Below are 23,987 nucleotides of genomic sequence, written 5' to 3' on the forward strand. Positions count from 1 at the left end.
AGAGCTAAAGGATGGGATAATTCGGCACATTAACGGCACAGAACCTCAATTATGCCTCAGCGTCATCGAAAATTTGGACCATGGGATGGAGATGTGCCGCCGAGGCCGCGGCGGCTATTTGGACGATATTTTGTTCCATACGTAATTGAGCTATACCAATATTATCATAATAAAGAGAAATGATAATAATTTCTTATAAAAATTGTATTTTATTCAAAATCAACACCAGCCTTTAAAACTTAGCCACCCTTTATTATCCTACTAGCTCGGACAGGGAATCCTACAAAACCAATTTGGCCAAAATAGGACGTCACACGCTCAAAGGCGCAACTTAAACGGTCAAAGAAAATCGTCTCTATGTTAGTTACATTGATGACAGCCAACTGTCTTCTAGGTCGACAAAGGTTGGACGTACCTCATATCGGCTATTGCAGAAGCTGCAAGAATGAGGTGGAGGAAGAGCCTGCCAGACATCTTCTCTTTTACTCTCCCGCATGGCATGGTGGGTTTAGATACTTTGGCTCATATTTCTTAAATAGCCATAGGCATATGCATAAATATCAGTCAGATCAATGGGTTTGCACTTAAAACAAAATGGTTTAAACAGGAGTAGCAGATAAACTGTGGTATCACAATGAATCGGCAATGGTCTAAGTGCATTGGTTGAGAGAACGACTGTTACTTCTACCTACCAGCTTAACTACCATATTTTATTCTAAAAAACATATACAAAATAAAAATGCTTAAAAGAACCTATTTGACTTTAAAGAACTGTATACTCGTAATACAATATAATTTTCAACACCGGACAATTATCAAAATTTTTAAATGTTTTTCAGTTTATTTCTTATTATACTTAAGCCTACACCAATAAGCCAGTTTTTAGTTATGCGGCAGAGCGTTCCAAAGTAAAGTTAGAAAAAAGAGAATATTCGATCGATAAAAGTGACAATTCAGAACAGAAAGTCGAGCCATTTTTGAGAGAAAGGAAATCTGGCGATAAACAATTGGTCAGCTTCGAGAACATCAACTATTGTAAAGAACATTACCGGCCCGAGTTCACCACCTAGAAGGTTTTGCTGTTGTGTGTTTGGTGATATTGCAAGAAAATTATCTACTAAATAGAAGCAAACTTTTAATTTGAATAGAATTTTTTGTTATTTTTAATGCTTTTCATTTCTTAATAAATTATGCATTTAAGCTGAAAATTTGTTGGCATTATTTCGAAAATTGACTCTACAGCAATCAAAAATGCATGAATGTGGCAAACATTTAGCCAGTTCTGCTCGCCATTGTGGATCAACACAACGCGAGGCCGCACACATCAGAACCTCCGAGAGCTTGGGTGGGAGACTCAAGCGCATACTGAACGAATATCATACTTTGGGCAATTTGTAAAATTTTCTCAATGGTAAAAAACTGGACACAAGAGGGGCTTGTATATAGTAAATGAGCTGGTTAAGTTGTTATCTAGGTATAAGTACGATAACTTTCTCAATCGCGAAATGCCTTCGAGATTGATAAAATTTATAGACTAAATTAAAATATACATTCAATCTAAACCAGATAATTCTAGCTACGTTAATTTCATATTTGAAAAATTAAATGAATAATTCCACAGAACTTTATTGGTTTCCAAAATATTCTCCTTGGTAGTCAATATACTCTACACTCTACAAGACTTTCATCATGCCCGTCCTGACGTATGGCGCAGAAGCTTGGACGATGTCAACATCCGATGAAGCGACGCTTGGAGTGTTCGAGAGAAAGATTCTGCGTAAGATTTTTGGACCTTTGCACGTTGGCAACGGCGAATATCGCAGACGATGGAACGATGAGCTGTATGAGCTTTACGACGACATAGACATAGCGCAGCGAATAAAGATCCAGCGGCTACGTTGGCTGGGTCATGTCGTCCGAATGGATACAAACGCTCCGGCTTTGAAAGTATTCGATGCGGTACCAGCTGGTGGTAGTAGAGGAAGAGGAAGGCCTCCTCTGCGTTGGAAAGATCAGGTGGAGAAGGACTTGGCTTCTTTTGGTGTGTCCAATTGGCGCCGGTTAGCACGAGAAAGAAACGACTGGCGCGCTTTGTTAAACTCGGCCAAAATCGCGTAAGCGGTTATCGCGCCAATTAAGAAGAAGAGAAGTCAATATACTTTTGTGTTCGCTTGAACTAATTCTCAAAACACTTTTGCCACTCAGAAGTGGATACCTCCAAAACGAGCTGTTTAAAGGCTTCAACAGTTTTTGCAGGCGCTGAAAAACATTGAACTCGCATTATATTTTTGATGCTCGTCATTAGGTGCTATGTCATTAGGTGCGGAATCAGCGCTATAATTCGGATAAATCATTTATTCGATCTTTTGAATGCTCAAAAACTCTTTTGTGTGTGCCGATACGTGAGAGCTCACACTGTCTTTGTGAAGGAGGATTCGCCTCCGCCGTTTGGTTTTTCTTAATTCTCCGAAAACTTCTGGCAAACAGATAGCTGTGTACCACTCAGAATTGACCGTTTTAAGTTTTAATTTTGAAAGTGGTACAGTTGCGACATTACTAGATTTTCCGAAAATACAAACGATTATTTGCTTTGAGGTCCTTTTTCCGTTAAGGACTTTTGTTGGATTAAGCTCGTATTGGAATACCCATACTGACGATGGCTGCTTCCTGCGGAATTCATCACCTGCTACGAAGACATAGCCGTATTTTCAGCCACTGCGGCTAAGCTTCTTCAATATATTTTTACACCAACCGACACGAGTCCGTTTTTGCGCAATTGCCAAACTATACAGTATCCAACGATAACAAACCTTCTTGACGACCAAATGTTCATAAAAAATTAAATGTATGCTAGTCCCAAGAATGTCTTCATCTCGCGACATGTCATATGATAATGATCTTGCGTTATCATTTGACGCACAGCATCGTTTGTTTCTGGCACAACAACTGTTGGACGGTCTTCACAAAATTCATCCTGCAAAGATCGACAGTCACGTTGGAATTTGTTGTACCAGCGTTTCACAGTGTTAGTAAGTAAGTAAATTGATCAATGCCCTTCTGTCTCGATAGCCTAAGGCGAAACTCGTAATAAATCATTGCACGAAAATTGTCACGAGTTAATTCACTCTTGTGAGCGAGATAAATTTTTCAAGTCTCTGAAAAAAGAGCAAATAGAGCTCGTAGGTGAAAACGCTATAAGCCAGTTTATGCTAAAACATTTCGGCAAAAATATCGAATTACAGCTCGTCACACGTAATATTGCAAAGACGACTCTGTTAGAAGGCAACCCTCGTACATACTCGTAGTTAGCATTAAATTAAGCACAAAAAAAGGAAAATTAAAGGAGTTTTGTTTTACCAGTCGCATATTCAGCAAACGTTCGGCCGCCCGATTGGCATACTGTATGCGTAGGTGGTTGTCTGTGATGAGGATAACTTCCTTCAGCCGATGCAGCGCAGTGTATAGGGCCTGTTGAATGAAGAGATATGAATGAAATTAGTTTTTCATGTTCCTTTCAGTTTTGAAATATTTATCATCAACGTTAAAGCTCAAATGTACACGATTTAAGCTTTTATGGTATTTAAATTTCCTTGACCTTCATTCCTACTTACTTGCTGGGTTGACATGACATTGTGTGGTCGTACGATTGAATGCAGGATTTGTTTTAGCTCAATGCTGCACATTGAAAGATTTGTGGTCTCGGGAACGCACTGTGTGTTCACAACCGCATCCGCAGCGCCAAACGATTGTATTTGCGTGAGTGTGCATTCATGTGAAATGAATTCCATGGTTGCAGGTTCAGCGAATTGTGGAAATTTCCAAATGGCAGATAGTAACATAAATTGAAAGCGAAAATGTAAACGAAAAACAGTTTGTTAGAAGTTTGTATTAAACCACAATCACACTAACACTAACGTAGTAGTTTACTATATATGATAGATGACTTTTGTCTTACCCTATTAACGCCAGCGTCTAATAGTGCGATTAGGACATCATCCTTTTCAAAGAAACTGCAAATAAATAATGAAGGGAAAGAATGTCAAATTAATTTAATAATTAAAGTCATCGTATGGATGTCAGTCAGGCGTATACTTATGAAATCGAAATTTTTTAAACTAAAAAGGGGACATATTTTTATGCCAAAAAGTGGAAAAATTTTATTTAGAAATTTATTTAATAAAATGTGATTAAATTTCGTAGTGTTCTTATAAAAAATATGCCATAATGTCAGATTGATTGATAATGATGCCGTATTAAGAGGAAAACCAATTTGCGTTTCTTCTTTTTTTTTGTATTCTGAGAATTTTCGAAACACCGAGAGCTCATTCAAATCCCTTGCGTTGCCTTTCCCAGCGTTAGTCTAGAGTCCTTTAATCCTTTACGATAGGCGGATTCCTCTAATGGGAGTACCAGCTAGTTGGAAAAAATTTAGCTTTTCGGAGTTATTGTCATGTCTCTTAGTGATTTAAAGCAAATATATGGAAATTAGAAAACACAGAATTCATTGAAACTGATTTATTGTGTTTACAAGTATAGCGTGATCTCAATTCTACTGATCCCGGAAATCTAATGACTGGCGTCACCGGCTTTTATGACTACTTGCGAATGCTTAAGAATCAGATGAAATATTTGAAAGGCACGTTTTACTTGGTGTGATGTTGCCTTATTTAGAGGAAAATCAATTTGTGCTTCGTTTTTTTTTTTAATTTATTCTAAAAATTCGGAAAAAGGGAAAAATCATTCAATTCGGTTTGGTTGCCTATGTCAGCGTTGATCAAGTGTAGTCTTAAAAGCTCAGATCAGATGTAAAAATTACAAAAACTAAGCATCAAATCTGTAATGGTGTGAATTGCATGTTGTATACAGAAGTCTAAGAGTTCGCATTTGTATCATAGTTAATATCATTTCTGCGCGAATTCCGCTTTCATAGGTATACACCTGATATGCACAGAAACGCTCACAATAATACCGGAGCGACATATTCCGAAGTTTTAGCTAGTTTCGACAGAACCTCTACAGAAATTGGGGGTGTGTAATTTTGTAGCTCATTCAATTTTTTATAATATTGTGCAAGTTTAAAGTGGCTCAAAATTTGGAATGAGTTTTGATAATTTCTTTTGTTGATGGTTTTGCGTAGTTTTTTGCATATAAAAATATTCAAACGTTCATTATATTAAAAAAAAAGCAAAAAAAAAAAAAAAATCTAAAACGCAATGCAAAGTTGTAGCCATTTTAAACTTACATATCGATGTGTCAATCTTAAATGGGTTATAAACCTATATAGCCACATTTCCCTAAAGATTCTGTCAAAACTAGTAAAACCTTATCAAAATAAATAAAAATTCTGAAAAAATTAATATTTCGATGAAAATTTGTTTAATTTATTGAAATTTTGCATAAAGTTTGAAACTTAGAGTTGTATGGTTGTTGTTGTATGCTATGATTCTGATCGCCTCTGTATGTACCATACATATACATAAATTAGGGATATTAAAAGTACTCAAATAATCGTTTACTCGGTTAACTGAATATTCGGATAGTATTCATACAAATAGTTATTAATCGGTTTATAAAAGCTATAACGACTATTCGAACAATGGTTTTTATTGAACCAATTCAAATGTTACGAATCGAACCGATTCATTGATATCTGAGTAAACGAATCCTTGCATCATCGGCCTTAACAATCCTGCTGTTAGCTCTACCGAAAGAGGAAAAAACGAAGTACCTCCGGTCATCTAACAAAAGTCGGCGCTCTCGCGTATCGGCACCCACGTCACTGTTGACAGTTATGATTTCGAGGTTGTAAAAGACTTCGTTTATTTAGGAACCAGCATTAACACCGATAACAATGTCAGCCTTGAAATCTAACGTAGAATCTCTCTTGCCAACAAGTGCTACTTTGGACTAAGTAGGCAACTGAGCAGTAAAGTCCTCTCTCGACAAACAAAACTAACACTCTACAAGGCTCTCATCATGCCCGTCCTAACGTATGGCGCAGAAGCTTGTACGATGACAACATCCGATGAAGCGCCGCTTGGAGTGCTTGAGATACAGATTCTGCGAAAGAGTTTTGGACCTTTGCACGTTGGCAGCGGCGAATATCGCAGGCGATGGAACGATGAGCTGTATAAGCTTTACGACGACATAGACATAGCGCAGCGAATAAAGATCCGAATGGATACAAACGCCCCGGCTCTGAAAGTATTACATGTGGTACCAGCTGGTGGTAGCAGAGGAAGAGGAAGGTCTCCTCTGCATTGGAAAAATCAGGCGGAGAAGGGTTTGGCTTCATTTGGTGTTTTAAACTAACGTCGATTAGCATTATTTTTAGCCGATTAGTTGTTAAACTCGACCAAAATTGCATAAGTGGTTATCACGCTAATTAAGAAGAAGAAGAATCTTTGCATACAATTCATACATATATACATACAAAACACATTTCTCCGTAATTTGGAAATGAGTGCACGTTAACAAAGTTGGGTCTGGGATTTTTTCGAAATGTGCTAAGGAAAGAAGCAGATAACGTACTCTACATGTGGTGGGGTGTTAAGTTGTGCCGCCTCCACTTCACCAAAGTCATCTGATGCGGATCCTTAAAAAATATCGCTCGTGTGAGATGTAAGACCTCCTTAGAGCTATTATCAAAATCTTTAGTGATAACAAAATCGATTTAAGTGCATAAATTTCCGAAGAATGGAGCAGACAAAATTTCTGCCCAAGGAGGAAAGAGCTAAAGCGACATGAGGAAGTAACAGGCGTCTGTCCCCATGAGCGCCAACAAATCTTTTTTTAAGCATACATAGCTCATTTAAGCTTAAAAAATATGCTACCATTATGAATGAATTGTGTTTTCGGATGGCTTCAGGGAATTCATAACATTTTCGGAGCCTAGGTTCGAAAGTTCACAGTAGTCAACGCTTAACTAAATAGTCGAAAATGAGTGGTTAACCGAATAGTCGATAGCATTCGGTTATTCGAATATTGCTTACAGAACAATGGTATTCGGGTAATTCGAATAATCGATTAACTGAACCCTTGTGTATATGTATAATATGTATGTAGTAATAGTTCTCTTTAGCATAGTGGAATAAAAATAAGACGAATATCGCTTCTAACACATGACAAACAGCACTTTAATATCTTTCTTATGAATTTTTCGCGTTTACCATGGCTGGAGTACCCATTTGTCTTAATTACTACTCACAGAGTGTAGTATAAATTCTGAGCAAATTTCAAACAACTCATTACATTTAACGACTATGCCTGCTTGTTGCTGCTGAACGAATGCGAGTCACAACTTTTAAGAAAGTATTTATTGTGCGGCTTCGTGGTCGTTAAAATTTTACGATTTTTCATTTCAAGAATGCCTTAAGGTTATACATTTTGTACACATTTAGTTGTGGTATTCGTAATGCCAAAGTTACATTAATGGAAAATACATTTTTGTAGGAACATTTATGCTACTTTCTTTTATTAAACATTTAAAACCGTACAATAAAGATGATAAATTTTTGCATATGCCACGGCCTTTCTTTTTAGTTTGGTGGTCATATCATTATACTGCTTACGCGAAACTAAATGAATACAAAAATGTTTATTTTTAATTCCGGCATTTGTGCTAGAAAACAAAGGAATGTTGTACAATGTCATATTTTATAGTGTCAATATAGTATTTTTTAGAGTTTCCCAAATACTTGCAGAAAGACATTATACATAAATGAACCAAAAGTTTGCACCCTTGAAGTTATACTCAACTACAGGAAAATTAGTAATGGATTTCAAACGTAATAGTGTGATTGCATTATATTTGGCTGAAAGTCCAAACCAGCGTTTGTTCATGAGCTCGAGTGCCTTAAAGTAAAAAAAGTTTTTGTTTACCACACCATTACTCGTTACAATGATACCTGTAACATCGCAAAACTTCATGGAGGTGGTCATCAAAAGTCTGCAACGTCACGTGAAATGGTCTAAAAGTGAAGAAGTGACTTGAGCGAAGTTCCCGACGAAGTCCTAATCAAATAGCGAAAGAACTGAAAATATCTGACCGCATAATGAAAAATGATCTCAAAGTCAAGCCTTACAATATCCAAAAGGCACATGATCTCACACCAAAGCAGCAACAAGTCAGACTTGAGAAAGCGAAGGAGTAGCTTCACTTGGCCGAAAGCGGTCATTTTCCGAACACTGTGTTTTCTGACGAGAAAATTTTTTCAAATTGAGCAACTCGTCAACCTCCAAAACGATAGGGTTTATTTGACCGACCATTCATACGAGAATTTCAGTCATCTATTGGCAACCAGGAGGCAGCAACTGCTACAGGTAATGGTTTGAGCCACTGGAACCGCAGATCGGCGCCCTCCATTCGTTTTCTTCGAGCCTGGCTTCAGAGTCAATGCGAATCAAGAAAGTATTCTGAAAGTTGCTTTGAAGCCGTGGGCAGACAAACATTTCGGTGGTAGACCATCGATGTTTCAACAGGACTCGGCAGCGTCTCACAAAGCTCGAGTGAACCCAAAATGACTAAAAAACAACGTTCCGAACTTCATAACGTCCACACAATGGATCTCAAATTCACCAGACGCCAATCCGATGGATTATACTCTTTGGGCTATTTCGGAGAGAAAGGTCCGAATTAAAGGATTCACAAGTCTCGTGGCGCTGAAAAAAGCCATTGTCCGCGAGTGGGCCAAAGTTAGGTTAGGTTGACCTGGCTGACTGAAAACCATATACCTATTGGTCCTTAGTGGTACCAGATGGGGCTTGACCCTTACGTTTCCTTGTAGTAGGCTTCTTATAATAAGCCAGCGTCTTTTCCGATTCGAAGTAAGCTCTGAAGCTCTAATCCCGATAGGCATTCTAACCTCTCATATTGTAGAGCTCCTAAACATTTCATTCGCGTTCTAGCTAATGCAGGGCACGAACATAGAAGGTGTTCAAGAGTTTCCAAAAGTGGACCAAAATACTTGCAAGTGACATTCGGGCAGTTGCGTTTCGTTTCTGGACCACCTCAAGGCCATAGATGGCAGGCAAGGCAAAAGGTGGTCACATCGAGCAAAAGTAAATTTATTCTTAATTTGGATTATTTTCACACATTTTTTACTTTACGTTGAATAAAAGTAATTTTCCAAACTAAATTTAAGGCCTTTTTAATTGGTAACGCTTTGAGTGCCGGACTCTGTATTATCTAAAACGGCCACTGTGAGTTAGAGGGCTAGAGGCGACTTAAATCCACATATCAGGTTGTTAGTTGTAAGCATTAATTCAACACTAATAGGTTGAGCGAAAAAGGTATAGAAAGGGTTTGGATACGCTGTGAACACTGTCGCAATTGTGCCAATATTTATTGAGGAAGTTGGGCTCAGAGTTCATGAAGGTGGCACAATTCATCTTTCAGGTCGCCGTGCTAAGCTCTCTCATCATCATTACCATCTTTTGGCACTATAGCTCTTTGTGAGCTTTGGCCTGCTGCACGTGGGATCTTCATAGATCTCGAGTGTTTGAGACTTTTCTCCAGTTGCTTATCCTTGGTTTATTGATGTCCTTCTCTGGTGTTACTCTTGTTCTAGTAATGAACGCTTTAGTTTTTCTTCTGCGCCCTCGTACTTTCCATCCCTGTTATATGAGTCAGCCATATTAACCGGTGCACTCATAATAAAATAATTTTCTAAAACAAAATCTATAATTGGCACATTTTATATGTTGTGTTGAATTCTCCTCTGCTTTCTTGGTCAAAAGACATCCGCATATAACAAAGAAGTGCTTTGACGCATATAACAAGAAGAATTACAATTGACTGTGTCGAAAAGGCTCTCTTCATCCCTTCAAAAAATCAATAGTTATTGGAATTCATTACCAACTTCATTTCGGAACACTCCTCTGGCCAAGTGAAAGTGTAAGAATAAATACACACTAAACATACCTAAATACTTTTTACTCAGCTTCCTGTCAAAGCTAAATTGGCTGGTATATTCAACACATAAATTGGAAGCAATCGAAAATAATGTCCTCTTGTGCACATACCTGTAGTTAGTTAGTTCGTTTGATAAAAGTTTTGATGGAAACTCATTTTGACGCTTCGATGCACAATTTAATTGTAACAGAAAGCTTAGGAGTAGCAAGAGAAGGAGACAGAGAGATAGAGAGGAAGATAGAGAGAGAGGCAGGTCAAAGTGAACAAGAGTAAATTAACTTAGTTCAGCAGCAAGATGACAATTAAGAAATTTCGAAACTGGCATATCAAGGGGCAGCTCTACTGGAAGGTTTTAATTAAAGGGATCGTTTGGAAAACAAACAGAATGGTATTGCGAGCACTTAGAGAAAAATGTTTTAACTGAAATTTCAAGAAGACAGCAATGTAATAAACTACAAGCCAATTAAAAAATATATACATAAAAGTAGCTTTAAATAAGAATAAAAGTGGCGATTTGAGACTGCCTATTTTGAGGAACTTTATATATGTATATATATATATACTGGCGCGTGCACCCTTTCTGGGTGTTTGGCCGAGCTCCTCCTCCTCCTATTTGTGACGAGCGTCTTGATGTTGTTCCAAAAGTGGAGGGACCTACAGTTTCAGGCCGACTCCGAACGGCAGATATTTTTTATGATGAACTTTTTCATGGCAGAAATGCACTCGGAGGTTTGCCATTGCCTGCCGAGGGGCGACCGCTATTAGAAAAATGTTTTTCTTAATTTTGGTGTTTCACCGAGATTCGAACCAACGTTCTCTCTGTGAATTCCGAATGGCAATCACGCGCCAACCCATTCGACTACGGTGGCCGAAATTTAGTTCTTGTTAAAAATGTCATCGAAAAGTATATAAATATGTACTTAAACAATCATGGAATAAAAAAAAAACATTTGGTGCCTTTTCTCTTATAATAAATATCGTGAATGTTGGGAGTGCGGAGTGAGCATTTCAACGTTTTTTTTACAGAAAATCGGCTGATGGTTTTGACCTTCCGTAATTTTGTTATTTTTCTTTTTAACCTCGAATAAAAACTTCCTTACATTATGATTCAATTAAACTCGTTGGAATTTTGAGTTTCAAATAGTTTGGCCGCAATACTGACCACCGCAAGCCCCCTAGGTAAGAAACTTTATCTTTATTTTTATTTTTATATTTTATTGCTATTTTATATTTTTGGTTTTATTTTATATTTTATATTTTATATTTTATATTTTTGTTTTTATTTTTTTATTTTGTGTTTACAATACAAATCCTCTTAGGTAAGCAATTTTTATTTTTTTATTTATATTTTTTATTTTTGCTTTTTTTGTTTTTTTTTATAATTTTATATTTTTAAAAGCTTTCACACAATCTCAAAAAGAAAAAGAACGATATAATATTTGGCCATTACACCTTTTGTTGGTTAATTGTCTAAGGTCCTTCTCCTATTTGTGGTGTGCGCCTTGATGTTTTTCCAAATGTTTTCAGCTTTACGCCGTCTCCGAATGGCAGATGGTTTTTATGAGCAGCGTTTTCTTGGGTCAAATACACTGAGAGGCTTGCCATTGTCTGCTGAGAAGCGATCGTTATTAGAAAAAACTGTTACTATCATTTGGTGTTACATGCCCTTGGTTTCGAACCCGTGCACTTCAGAATGTTTGCCACACAATATTTTGTCAAAATTTCAAGTCGATTGGAGTAAAATTTTGGAGTAAATCTATTTGAGCGTCCACGGCTGCAGGCAACGTTTCTTTATTTATAGTATAACTACAGCGGCAATGGCTTTTTCACGGCACTTCTTCACATAATTCACCAAATATCCTAAAGAGTTTTTTTCTTTTGCTTCTTTAAATAATTAAACTGTGCAAGTTCTGAATCCCAAAGGTTTTGCCAGGTGGCCTTACTTAGCTGAGGCCTTCTAAATTCAATCCTCCCATTTTGTCAGATTGGCGCCAGCCTGCGAGATACTTTAGTTATGATTGCTTTCAACACAATATGCGTTATTTTTGAAAATCAATAACTGTAAAAGCCAAATACCGTATTGCAAAAACTGGGGCCAATCTAGTAAAGCGGAAATCGCCGTTGAATTTAGAAGATCCAAATTAAGTAAATTAAACTATCAAAATTTTTGTCCAAGTTATACTACGTGTGGATAATTAATAACCGTACAAAAACAAATAAGTCGATTTTTGTTTTGCGAAAAATCTTTCCAAAGATACCTCAAAAAAATCATTTAAATTTGTTTTTGTCTCACCTAAGGATCGAAAATAATAATTATTTATTCTAAATTCTAATTCAAAATGTCAATGGGAAAGAAATGATATTTTTAATATTTATGTATGTATATGTAACGCTTGAACAATCCCCGATATTTTTTGGACAGAATGTAAAGGGTGGTTAAGTTTCAAGGGCCGGTATTGACTTTGAATAAAATACAATTTTTTTGGAAAATTATTGTCATTTCTCTTTATTATGATAATATTGGTATGGCTCAATTAGGTATGGAGCAAAATAACGGCCAAATGGCCGCCGCGACCAGGGCGGTACACCTCCACCCGATGGTCCAAATGAGGCTGAGACATAATTGAGGTTCTATGCCGTTAATGTGCCGAATTATCCCATCCTTTAGCTCTTGAATTGTTGCTGGCTTATCGACGTACACCTTTTATTTCAAATAACCCCAAAGAAAGAAGTTCAACGGTATCGTTGACGTTTAGGTGTGGTTCATATTCAGCATCGGCCCTTGAAATTTAACCACCCTTTATGTATATATTACAATGTGAAGTTTGTTGCTCAAGAAATATTAATCTTATATGATTTAAATTTTTCTCATTTCGTGCAAAGAAGTTATTTTAACGTTATTTTTTTATCGCTATTTTTACATTCACACACATAATGGTTAAATTTAAAATTTTGTATTTTATTTTCTCGGGAAAATTGTATTTCTTATTTTTGACAGGAAAAATATGTAAGAGACAGATTTTTATTTTTATTTTTTTTGTTTTTTTTTTTTTTGTTTTTTTGATAGGAAAAGTAATAGTCGCATTTTAATTTTTTTTACTTAAAAATTTAAGTCTCATTCTAACTTTTGTTTTTGATAGTAATAAAAGACATATTTTAATTTTGTTTTTTTGACCGAAAAAATTAGTCATATTTTAATATTTTTCAGCTAAAAATTAAAAGTCAAATTTAAAGCTTTGTTTTGTGACTGCAAGAAATAAAGGGAAATTCTAACTTTTTTGAATGAAGTAATATCGATGAAAAAATTTAAAATTTTTTATTAACTTTTTTGAAAAAAATTAAATGACAGTTACGGTTTCTGTATTAAACTGATTCTGTTGCGAATTACCCCACTTGTATTAAAATTCCTCTGGAGATTCGCTAATTTTTAAAATTTTCAGTATTTCGCAATAAAATTCAGCAACTTATTGGCCGAAAGTTTCATTATTATATGAAATTTTACTCAATAAGCTAATACACAATTTAAAAGAATCCTAAAAAAGATTTCCTCTATAGAATTTCCCTGGTTCCCAACTTCTTCACTGTTTTTCAAAACAAAATAAAATTTCACTTTATTGTAACTGAATCACTTTAATGCCATTTTGCATTTACCATATACAGAAAGAAATGCCGGCAAAGCAAAGGCGCAAAAATATGTTAAAAATCTGACCCCACCAATAAGTTTGCATTAATTCTTCGCTGACTTCAATTTCTTTCGGACAACTTTTATCTTCTTGTTATTCATTTTGTCTCGCGGACTGCTGCTGACTTTTAATTTGACTGCAAATTGCATTTAGCAATACTTCGCTTTTTCTTAACCAATTTCAAGTGGGATAAACTGCAATTTTCTGCCCTTGATTTGAGTCTGCACTTATGTAGGAGCATCAGCAAACTCGTTGAGTAGATTTTGCCTTCGCTCAGCGATACGCAATGTTCTGCTTATCTTCAAAACGCTACTCATTCAATTTGTACAACATACTACAAACACTCTTCCCTCCCAATAAATGGTGTCACCCACGGTTATTTACTAAACTATGTAGCATCGAAGTTGGTCTTGGCAATCCAGTTGAGCGGAGCGTTTAGCTCGGTAAGAGTGTGCGCGATAGGTAATCACTTATTGGATTAGTTTATTAATTAAAGTGGTACTTAGGGGAGCAATCTCTCCTTCTTTACATACTTCTAATTCCAATATTACTTTTTTTCACGCTTTTGTATATTAAATACTAATGGCGCTGCGGGTTGCCTTTGGTAACTTATGTGATTTACCGCGCATTTAACTTCCAAGTTGATGAAAAGTTTTAAAGGAAACAGAGTAAAGTAATACGTCTGTGACTTGTTAATTGCGTTTTCAACGAGAAATGGTTTCTTTAGTGTGCACTCACACAAATCGGAGCATATATAAGATCACACACATGCATATTTTAACGCAACATTTCACCACCTCACGGCAATTAGAAACTTATGACTTTTTAAAAGTCAATTCATATAACGCGTGCTATCTTTCATTTAACAATTTATTTGATTTCGAAAGCTGCGAAATCAGGCAGGTGTTAAGTAAATAGTAGTTAAAATTAGTTACCTGTTGCTATTTCGGCATTTTCAAGGTTGAACGCAACAAGTTGCACGTAAAAGCTATAAAAGCAGACTGGGGGTGTTTAAGTGGTTCGTTCAACTTTTGTATTTTTTTGCATCACATTATTTAAATTTTTTTCAACTGAGAATGAATTAAGGAACGTATAAAGACAAGAAGTTGTGTTCACGGCATGTGTTCTTAAATAAAACTGGGGTTGGAGTATATGCACGACATTTTTTTATATTGGAAAAATGCGCAACTCCCGGAAAAAAATTACCAAAAATCAACCCCGAATTTTAAGCCACTTTAAATTTGCACTTTATTATACCAGAATTAAATAGGCTATACAACTGAACTGAAAAAAAAGCTCCTCATAAAAAATATCTGCCGTTCGGAGTCGGCTTGAAACTGTAGGCCCCTCCACTTGTGGAACAACATCAAGACGCACACCACAAATAGGAGGAGGAGCTCGGCCAAATACCCAAAAAGGGTGTACGCGCCAATGATATATACATATATATATACAACTGAATACCAACATCTCTTTTTTAATTTGAATAAAAAGTGTAAAATTTTAAAGGAAATTCGATGAATGTTTGAAAATTTTCTACGCACTTTGAAACTTAGATTTACGTGGCTTATGTCGTAGAGTGAAATATATTTTTATAAAAAAAGTAATTAATTAAAAAAAAATGTATGGTCAAATATAAAAATATTTTATATGTATAGTCATTATGTCTACCATTTTATTCTTGTGTAAGCTCCTGTATTTTGGTTATAAAAACATAATTGAACTTTTACACTTAATTACACATAATTAAACTTTTTAAAACTTTACGAAAAGTAAAAGGAAGACTCTGAGTAAAGTACATAAGCATATTTAGTTTAATTTAAACTGAATGAGTGAGGTAGCATTTTCACTCAATTGATTATTTTTGGCTTTCATTTTACAAGTTTTGTCAGCTCAAATGATAATTTCATTAAAAGCAGTCAAATCTTAAAAAGCGCGCCCGAATCAGCAGTGACAATTTGTACATATTTGTATTTTCACAGTCTGATATCGTCGAGTAATCAAGTCAGTCAAGAAGAAAGTAAGAATAAGAGAGAAAATGGATTGTAGTATCGATATTAAGTTTCTCACAATGCAACGAAAAATACCACCAAAGGGATGTTTATGAAAGCCCAGAAAAAATCAATGATACAAATAAGGCAAAATTTATTCAAGCCAAAAGAAGACGAACAGCTTTAAAGCCAGGCAATTGAGTTAATCTGCTCAGGATTCGAAAAACTTGCACTAAAATATGTAGGTTCGGAGAAGATACAAACCGAAGAAATAGATCGAAGATCAACTAATCTCGTATCGTTTTAAACGTCCTCCATATGCCAAAAGAAGAAGAAATTCGAGTTTTTGCTTGTCACTGCAGGCGGAACTTTAGTTTTCTACTATGAAGCTGAGTGGAAACAAGCGTCAATGCAGTGATATGGGATTCTGAAAAATGATTTTTTTTGCATTAAAAGGCCAGTTTATTGGTTGACTATTGCGATGTGAACAATTTAGTGATGATAATAAAGAAGGATGTTTCCATATGTGGAAGTCCACGCCAGTGGGGAGAGTTACTGATAGCCATTCACTAGCACGATTCTTCTTCAAATGGTTCTAGCAGCTCACAACTTCCGGGATTAGCCCAAGTATCCTCTGTATAGCTTCCGAACACCCGTCCGAGAGCGAGCCAACGTGAGAAGGCGAAGCACCCCAGGATAGCTGGTTGTGCGTTGGGTTTGTGACCCGACACATAAAAACTGACCCGCTGAAACTGAGCCCAATTTTTAGGCAAAGGTAAATCGATTCTGAAAATGTGGTATTGAGATGTTGCAGCGGCGCTGGAATGATTGCATTATTCTTGATAGAAATTGCGTTGATGAATAAAGCTAATTTTGAACAAAAAAAAAAAAAATAATAATAAGGTGTTTTCTTTGTTCGGCCCCGGACTTTTCAGCCCATGAGTTGTAAGTTAAAGACTTTGTACAAAATTTATGAAAAATTAACACAGTATATTTTCATAAAAATTTTAACTTTTTACTCAGAATTTTAGTTTAATAAAGTGGAATTTTTAAGTAGCTCAAAATTCTAGTTGTGATGAAAGATATTTTTTTATGCGGAGAAAATGCCCAACAGTCCAACTGCGGGGGAAAAATCATCAAAAATTATTGTCCCTATTATAGTTAAATGCAATGGTCTATAAAACTGCGTACCTAATTTCTTTTTTTGAACTTCTTATAAAAAACTTTAGAATTTTTATGAAATGTTTTCGATATTTTTTTTTTATTTTGTGTAACGCTTGAAACTTTGATGTAGGTGACATTTATTGTAGAATGAATTACGTTTTTATGAAAAATCAATGAAAATTAAAAAAAAAGTAGTTGAAGCTGGTAAAAATTTTGTGATATTATAGTTTTTTCGAGCGCTGTATATGTGATAAAAAAAATGCTCATATAAAATATATAGTAAAATTATTTGAGTGCCTAAGCTAAGGCTTTAAAAATCGATGAATTCAAAATAACTGAAATGAAATTTCAAAGCTTTGCACTTACCTCTTTTTAACCACAGCAATTATTGTCGTAAAATGATGACCTTTTGTATGACGTATGGATCTAAAGAAATGGAAGAGGTAGACAAGCGAGTATTAATCAATTGCAAGAAATCAGAAAAAATGTGCAACAACAGCTCTATTGTTCAATTGTGCTTACAAATGCTGCAGCTCAAAAGTCAAGGCCGCTTAACTATGGGAGCTCTGTAAGCTATTGGCACACAAAGTAAGAGTAGCTGCGAGCAAGGTAGAGCGACATATTTTTTTCTTACTTAAATGTATGTGAATGTGTGTAAATATATGTCTCAATATGTTTATTTATAGTATATGCATATGTGTATGTATGTATGTACATATGTATGTATGTACATATGTATGTATGCGTGTATGTGAAAGCAACCTTACGTTACATCATTTATCACCCACCTGGCTATATACTCAGCATCCAAATGCTTTGTGGAGCGTGCATCGATTATAATCAAATGATAAAACTCCTCACTTGTGCTGGACAAAGTCTCGAGGGCACCCTCTTTTGTGCGCGCCACCGTCACATCGAGTTGCTGTCGATGGCATGCCTCCGTCACCACTTCGCAGATATTGTCCGACTTGTGGAAAACCAATAAAGCCTGCATGCGTGAAAATTGAACAGAGGTAAGTACTTAATAAAATTTAATACCTCAATGGTGACATAAATAGTTTTATTACATAAAAATATATATATATTTATTTTTATATTATTTGAAGGGTAAATTTATAGCCATGCTGTACAGAGTGAAAGTCGATTGCATGCATTTACCTTTAGTTGGGGATTCGGTGGTAATACGGTTGGAAATTTCACGTCCATGAGAGATCGCTGCAAATAAGAGAAAATAAAAAGAAAATATAATTTTTTGAAAAGAAACTTAAATTTTTGTGGTTAATTGAAATTACAAGGAAAAATATGTACGTATTTAGAGTATTTGTTGGCTTTTGTTTACGATTTTAGTTCTCAACAGCAGTGCGAGTATAACAAGTAGAAGGATATGTAAGTACATATGTGCATACATATGTACGAGAGTCTATGTATCTACATAAGTATTGGTCCAAAGTATACTTTAGCTCTTTGCTTTGGCAACAAAATACCACACAAATTGAATTTGGTATCATGGCAAATCCATTTAGTTTTCAATGCTCGTAGCTTAAGTTACGCATTTAAAATGCTTTTAGCAGAGCACAAGCAGTTGGAGACTTACTTCAACAATGCACGTGAGTAAGTTTGTGTGTATTTGTGTGTGAAAAGGATATATTGAGGCAGCTAGTCAGTGCATAAATTATTATATCCGTTTTCATGTTGGCATTTTATACGAAGATAAATTATAAGTTCGCTCAGCAGTTAGCCAGTGGGCCATGTGCTACGTGTGGTCACTGCGCGATGACTACATAAATATTTTAAAATTATTTAGTTAGTATCTTACAGAGGATTCAACACTTTTGTTACACTTAAGTGAGAGATTTTGGAAACACATTAATATTTTTGCTTAAAATATGAAGAGGTGAAAGTGATTGTGAGTATTAAAACTTTCATATATTTTAAAAAGTTTAGAATTTAAGTGCTTAGCACATTGTTTAACTAATTTTGCACATACATATGTAGTATATTCGATGTAATTACGAGAGGTTTGCCTCTTTTTTTATAGTTTTTTTGCATTTTAAGGTGTCGGGAGGCAGGCAAAATTTGTGTATACACGCGCTCAGTTGTACGTAACAGCATCAATAAATGAATTGATATAAGTAGTATGAAATGAGACGTTCAGCTATTAGTCCACAGATGTCGCTAGGAGTATTTTTAAACCTTCCCAAATCTCTTGTTTTTTTTCGTCTGTAAACAATATTCAGTTCATTGTTTGTTACGTTTCATACAACAATGCATTTTTGCCGCTATTAAAAATGTCGAATTTCGTGCCTTCAAGCTACGATCTGCGCACATCGTTGATTTTCTGTTATCAATTGAAGAAAAACGCTTCTCAAGCTCATCAAATGCTTATAGAAGCTAATGGTGGACATGCTCTAAGTAGACCACAGTGCTTCAGGTGGTTTAAAAAATTCCTTGGAGATTTTAGCGTGTAGAACGAGGACCGTGGTCGGCCACCGATAAAGTTTGAGGACGCCAAATTGCAAGCATTGTTGGATGAAGATGATGGTTAAACGCAAGAGATGATGGCAGAGCAGTTGGGAGTGACCAAAAAAACCATTTCCAAACGTTTGAAAGACATGGGCATGATTTTAAAGGTCGGAAGATGCCGATCGGCGTCACAAAGTAATTTTTCTAGATGGCAATGCAACGTAACATCGAACAAGAGCGACCCGAGAATTGGTGGAGACGTACGATTGGGAACAACTGGTGCATGCGGCTTACTCACCAGACTTGCCGCCTTCCGATTATCATTTGTTTGCATCGATGGGTCACGCACTTTCCGAGCAGCGCTTCAATTCTCACGAAGAAGCCAAAAAATGCTCGATGACTTGTTTGCGGCCAAAGACGGCCAATTTTTTTGGCGCGGCATCCACAAATCGCCTGAGAGATGGGAAAAATGTGTTGCTAGCGATGGCTATTATTTTGAAGATTAAATTTGTAACCATTTTTTGTTAATCAACGTTTGAAATTGAAAAAAAGTTTCATTTCATAGGTAGTCATTTGGTAGGTATATATAAACCAAAATGCTCAGGATAGCGAGAGCAGTCGATTTAGCGAGGTCTATCTGTCTGTCTGGAGCCAAAATCAATATTTTTCAATGAAGTTGATGCACATATTAGGCATTGAAAATGGGTAAAATCGGTCAATAACCACACCCAATTTTCATATAACGGTAATTTTTAAAAAAGTGGAAAACGTATTATAAATGATGCAAAATTACTTAAAAGGAGAAAGTGTTATATCAAAAAAAAAAGAAGAAAGTATAATGCAAGAAAAAATTTTGAGAAATGGGAGATGCTACGCCCATTTTTTGGACGAATGCGTGTATCTCGGTAACAATTTAATAAAACTTGCCTAAACTTTGTGCTTATTTTGTTGTCCAATTTATCCACCTCATTTAACTACGATATAAATATTATTGAGATCGGATAAAACCATGCATTCTTTTTCAATCGTTAAGGCTAGGTTTCTATGCGACCATCAGACGTTACAAGCTACACATAACTCTCCGTGTCTGCGTGTTTGTTTGAGTTCCAAAATTAAGAGAAAGATCAAATTAAATTACTACCCGTGCTCGGGTATATAAAGTTCGGGACGTAACGAATTTAATCTTCCTTAGTTGTTTGTTGTTTTCATTTATTTGCCTAGGATTACATTTGTAACTAACTTTATACTTCGGCTATTCCCTTCGGCTATTCCCTTCAGTAAGCCACATTTTGCCGAAACGAAACATTTTTGCTCTGCACCGAAATACAGGGCTCTTCCTGTTCAAGTTATTGTTCTAAATTCAAATTTGAAAAATTTTTTGGAATGAATTCATTATATTTTTATTGAAGATTGTGGTATTTCTTCACCCTTTTACGTCTAAATTGGAGCTCTGCTGCCCTATATAATCAAATAATTCGACTAACTTTGCCATTTCGAACTTTGTTGGATAATTATAAAGGCTGAAAATATTCATTATTTTACCAAATTGTAAATTTTAACGAATTGACGAATTACTTTATCCCAAGTATGTTCCCAAAAATGAACATAAGCTATTTTTAATTACTTTCAAATATTTAGATGTCTGTATAACAAAAAAATTGTATCGTATATTGTACCTTAGATAATAAAGTTATTGACATGATGATAGCCTGCCAAATAAATCTAAAATTCAAAGTGTGTGGAAAATTTTTGAACTTTCGTCCAATTTCCTTTAAAAATTCCCACTTTTTATTCAAAACCTTTATATTCCGAAACATTTATTCAGAATGTTTTTGCGTAAGCAGTTGTATAAGCAATTTAATTCCAGCAAAGTTCAAAGTGGCTCAAAATTTTTAATGAATTTTGATAATACTTTTCCTTGATGGTGTGGCGCATTTAACGAATGCACGGCATTGTTCTTTTGTATGGAGAAAATGCGACAAGTAAAAAATTCTGGATAATCAAATTTTCAGATTACTTTACAAAAAATGTAAAACTTAAATAAACTTTAATAAGTTAAATAACTTAAATGCTCATTAAAAGGTTTGAAATTTTGATTAACATTTTGCCAACAGTTCCTAAATATTTTACGTATATTTATTACGTAATATTTTATATTAAGTTTGGTACTTAAATTAATATGGTATTTTCTAAAAAGCTTTTAAATTAAAAAAATAGATACAAAATTTTGAAAAAAAAAATTACTAAAAAATTTAAAGAAAAAAAATAAAATAATTGTTACAAAAAAGTAAACTAAAAAAACAATAATAAAAAATTATTAAAAAATAAAAAAATATTTAGTCCAAAATTGTCAATATGTGGGGCTTAAATAGTTTTCCATAGTCTATTGCATACGGCTCCATTTAGTTATTCACAGCTGTGCATACACGAATCAGACAAAATTAACATATACCGCATTATTTTATGAAATGAATAAAAAAATATTTTACAAAAAAGTTTTCAGGTGGGAAATGAGCCTGCTAGTGCAAGGAAATTTCAAATTACCAAACAAATAAAATATATTATATGTCACTGGCTTAGAGAGAAAATATGTTAAGTTCCGGTTTACCAAATTTTAAAAGAAAGAATAAAAATCTTTCAAAGTGTGATAATTTTCTACAAGCACTTCTTATGTTACAAAAATTCCTAATTTTAAAAATTTTACAATTTCGCCTATTCTAAGTTAAAAAAACTTGAAGGGAATAATAAGACGTTTTTTGTATTTTGCTGGGCTTGCATTTTGGGTGAGTATTTTGAACTTAACAAAGTTGCCTATCACTGAATAAAACGGTTAGAAATAAAACAGGTATTTTTATTGCTTTTATTGCATTACAATAGCTAATTTCAGAAAGGTGAATTTAACAACAAACTCAGGCCGAATATTTTATAAGAGCGAACAATTGTTGGCGTATGTTGATGATATCGACATCATCGGCCTTAACAACCGCGCTGTTAGTTCTGCCTTCTCCAAACTCGATAAAGAGGCAAAGCGAAGGGGTCTGGAGGTGAACGAGGACAAAACGAAGTACCTCCTGTCTTCAAACAAACAGTCGGCGCACTCGCGTATCGGCACCCACGTCACTGTTCACAGTTATAATTTCGTTTATTTAGGAACCAGCATTAACACCGAAAACAATGTCAGCCTTGAAATCCAACGTAGAATCTCTCTTGCCAACAAGTGCTACTTTGGACTAAGTAGGCAACTGAGCAGTAAAGTCCTCTCTCGACGAACAAAACTAACACTCTACAAGACTCTCATCATGCCCGTCCTAACGTATGGCGCAGAAGTGTGGACGATGACAACATCCGATGAAGCGACGCTTGGAGTGTTCGAGAGAAAGATTCTGCGTAAGATTTGTGGACCTTTGTACGTTGGCAACGGCGAATATCGCAGACAATGGAACGATGAGCTGTATGAGCTTTACGACGACATAGACATAGAGCAGCGAATAAAGATTCAGCGGCTACGGTATGGATACAAACGAATGGATGCAAACGCTCCGGCTTTGAAAGTATTCGATTCGGTACCAGCTGGTGGTAGCAGAGGAAGGGGAAGGCCTCCTCTGCGTTGGAAAGATCAGGTGGAGAAGGAGTTGGCTTCACTTGGTGTGTCCAATTGGCGCCGGCTAGCAAGAGAAAGAAACGACTGGCGCGCTTTGTTGAACTCGGCCAAAATCGAGAGAATTTTTCTTCATTGCATAGTTTCACCACGATATTTCGTTCGCCAGAGCTTGTACTTTTTCTTCTTCAAAGAAGTGTACACACTAACGCAGAAACCGTTCACCAGCTTTTTTAATTAAATTTAGTTTGAAGCGTATTTGGGCAAGTCTTGTACTTTGTGCAGTAGAGAGTACATTAACTTCCTCTGCAGTGGCAATCGCATATATGTATATATATATCATATATATATGGGTGTTGGGTCGAGCTTCCCGCCTACTTGATTTTTTCGATAAATTTGGACACCTACAATTTTACGACGACTCCGAACGACAGGTGATTTTTCATGAAGAGGCATTTCATGGCAGAAATGCTCTCGGAAGTTTGCCATTGGCTGGCGAGAAGAGACCGCTATTAGAAAAAACATTTTCTATCCTTCAGTGTTTCTTATCCGGGGTTTCGAGCTCGGGCACTACTGAATTGCACTCACATACCAACCTATCGGGCTACGACTTCCGCAATCGCCAAGATCTTTGATTTGTTACCCAGTGCTGCTATAGTAACATTCTAAGTAAGGGCAAATAACACTGTATTTCTTTTACTTTTTCTCAAATATTTATTCATACTCGTAATGTCGAAGTGTGGTGAAATAGGTTTTTTTTGTGTGTGAAACTTCTTCCTTAAATTCGCTAAGTGTCAAGCAGTCAATTTCAATTTGAAGCGCTTCACATCCCAATTTTTATTTATACTTTTCTGACATTGATAAAATTACTGTCGGAAATTTTTCTTTATTCTTCATACCCTTTACCTTCCTTCACTTTTTTGTCTTAAGCATATGTTACTCCAACACTACTTTTATTCACCTATTTCTTAGTAGCTTCGCGATCTCCCTTATATTGCTTAATACACTTCCAGTTAGCAATTTTCGACCTGCTTCTGTTTTATTGTAAATTGTTTACTGCTTTTTATCACAGTTCAAAGTTATGAAACAAGAGAGCTCTTCTATAGTGGCAGTGACTTTCACTTCACAAATTGAAATTTATGAAAAATCGATGATGGTGTATTCTGCGCACTTTT

At 35.6% G+C, this 23,987-nt stretch overlaps 1 protein-coding gene across 6 annotated transcripts in view; it reads right to left on the minus strand.

Annotated features, from left to right (window-relative positions):
- Window positions 1-23,987, minus strand: part of LOC129243487 (high affinity cAMP-specific and IBMX-insensitive 3',5'-cyclic phosphodiesterase 8) — a 421,728-nt gene that overhangs the window by 18,069 nt on the left and 379,672 nt on the right. For all 6 annotated transcript variants that reach the window (XM_054880534.1, XM_054880535.1, XM_054880539.1 and 3 more), the window contains 6 exons: window positions 17,910-17,966; window positions 17,540-17,739; window positions 17,118-17,177; window positions 3,956-4,010; window positions 3,612-3,710; window positions 3,358-3,468 (listed from right to left, as the gene is read on the minus strand). In XM_054880534.1, the coding sequence (XP_054736509.1) occupies window positions 3,358-3,468; window positions 3,612-3,710; window positions 3,956-4,010; window positions 17,118-17,177; window positions 17,540-17,739; window positions 17,910-17,966 (582 nt within the window). The remainder of the gene's footprint in view (window positions 1-3,357; window positions 3,469-3,611; window positions 3,711-3,955; window positions 4,011-17,117; window positions 17,178-17,539; window positions 17,740-17,909; window positions 17,967-23,987) is intronic.

Source organism: Anastrepha obliqua, chromosome 4 (genome assembly GCF_027943255.1).
Source record: "Anastrepha obliqua isolate idAnaObli1 chromosome 4, idAnaObli1_1.0, whole genome shotgun sequence".
Lineage (NCBI taxonomy): Eukaryota > Metazoa > Arthropoda > Insecta > Diptera > Tephritidae > Anastrepha > Anastrepha obliqua.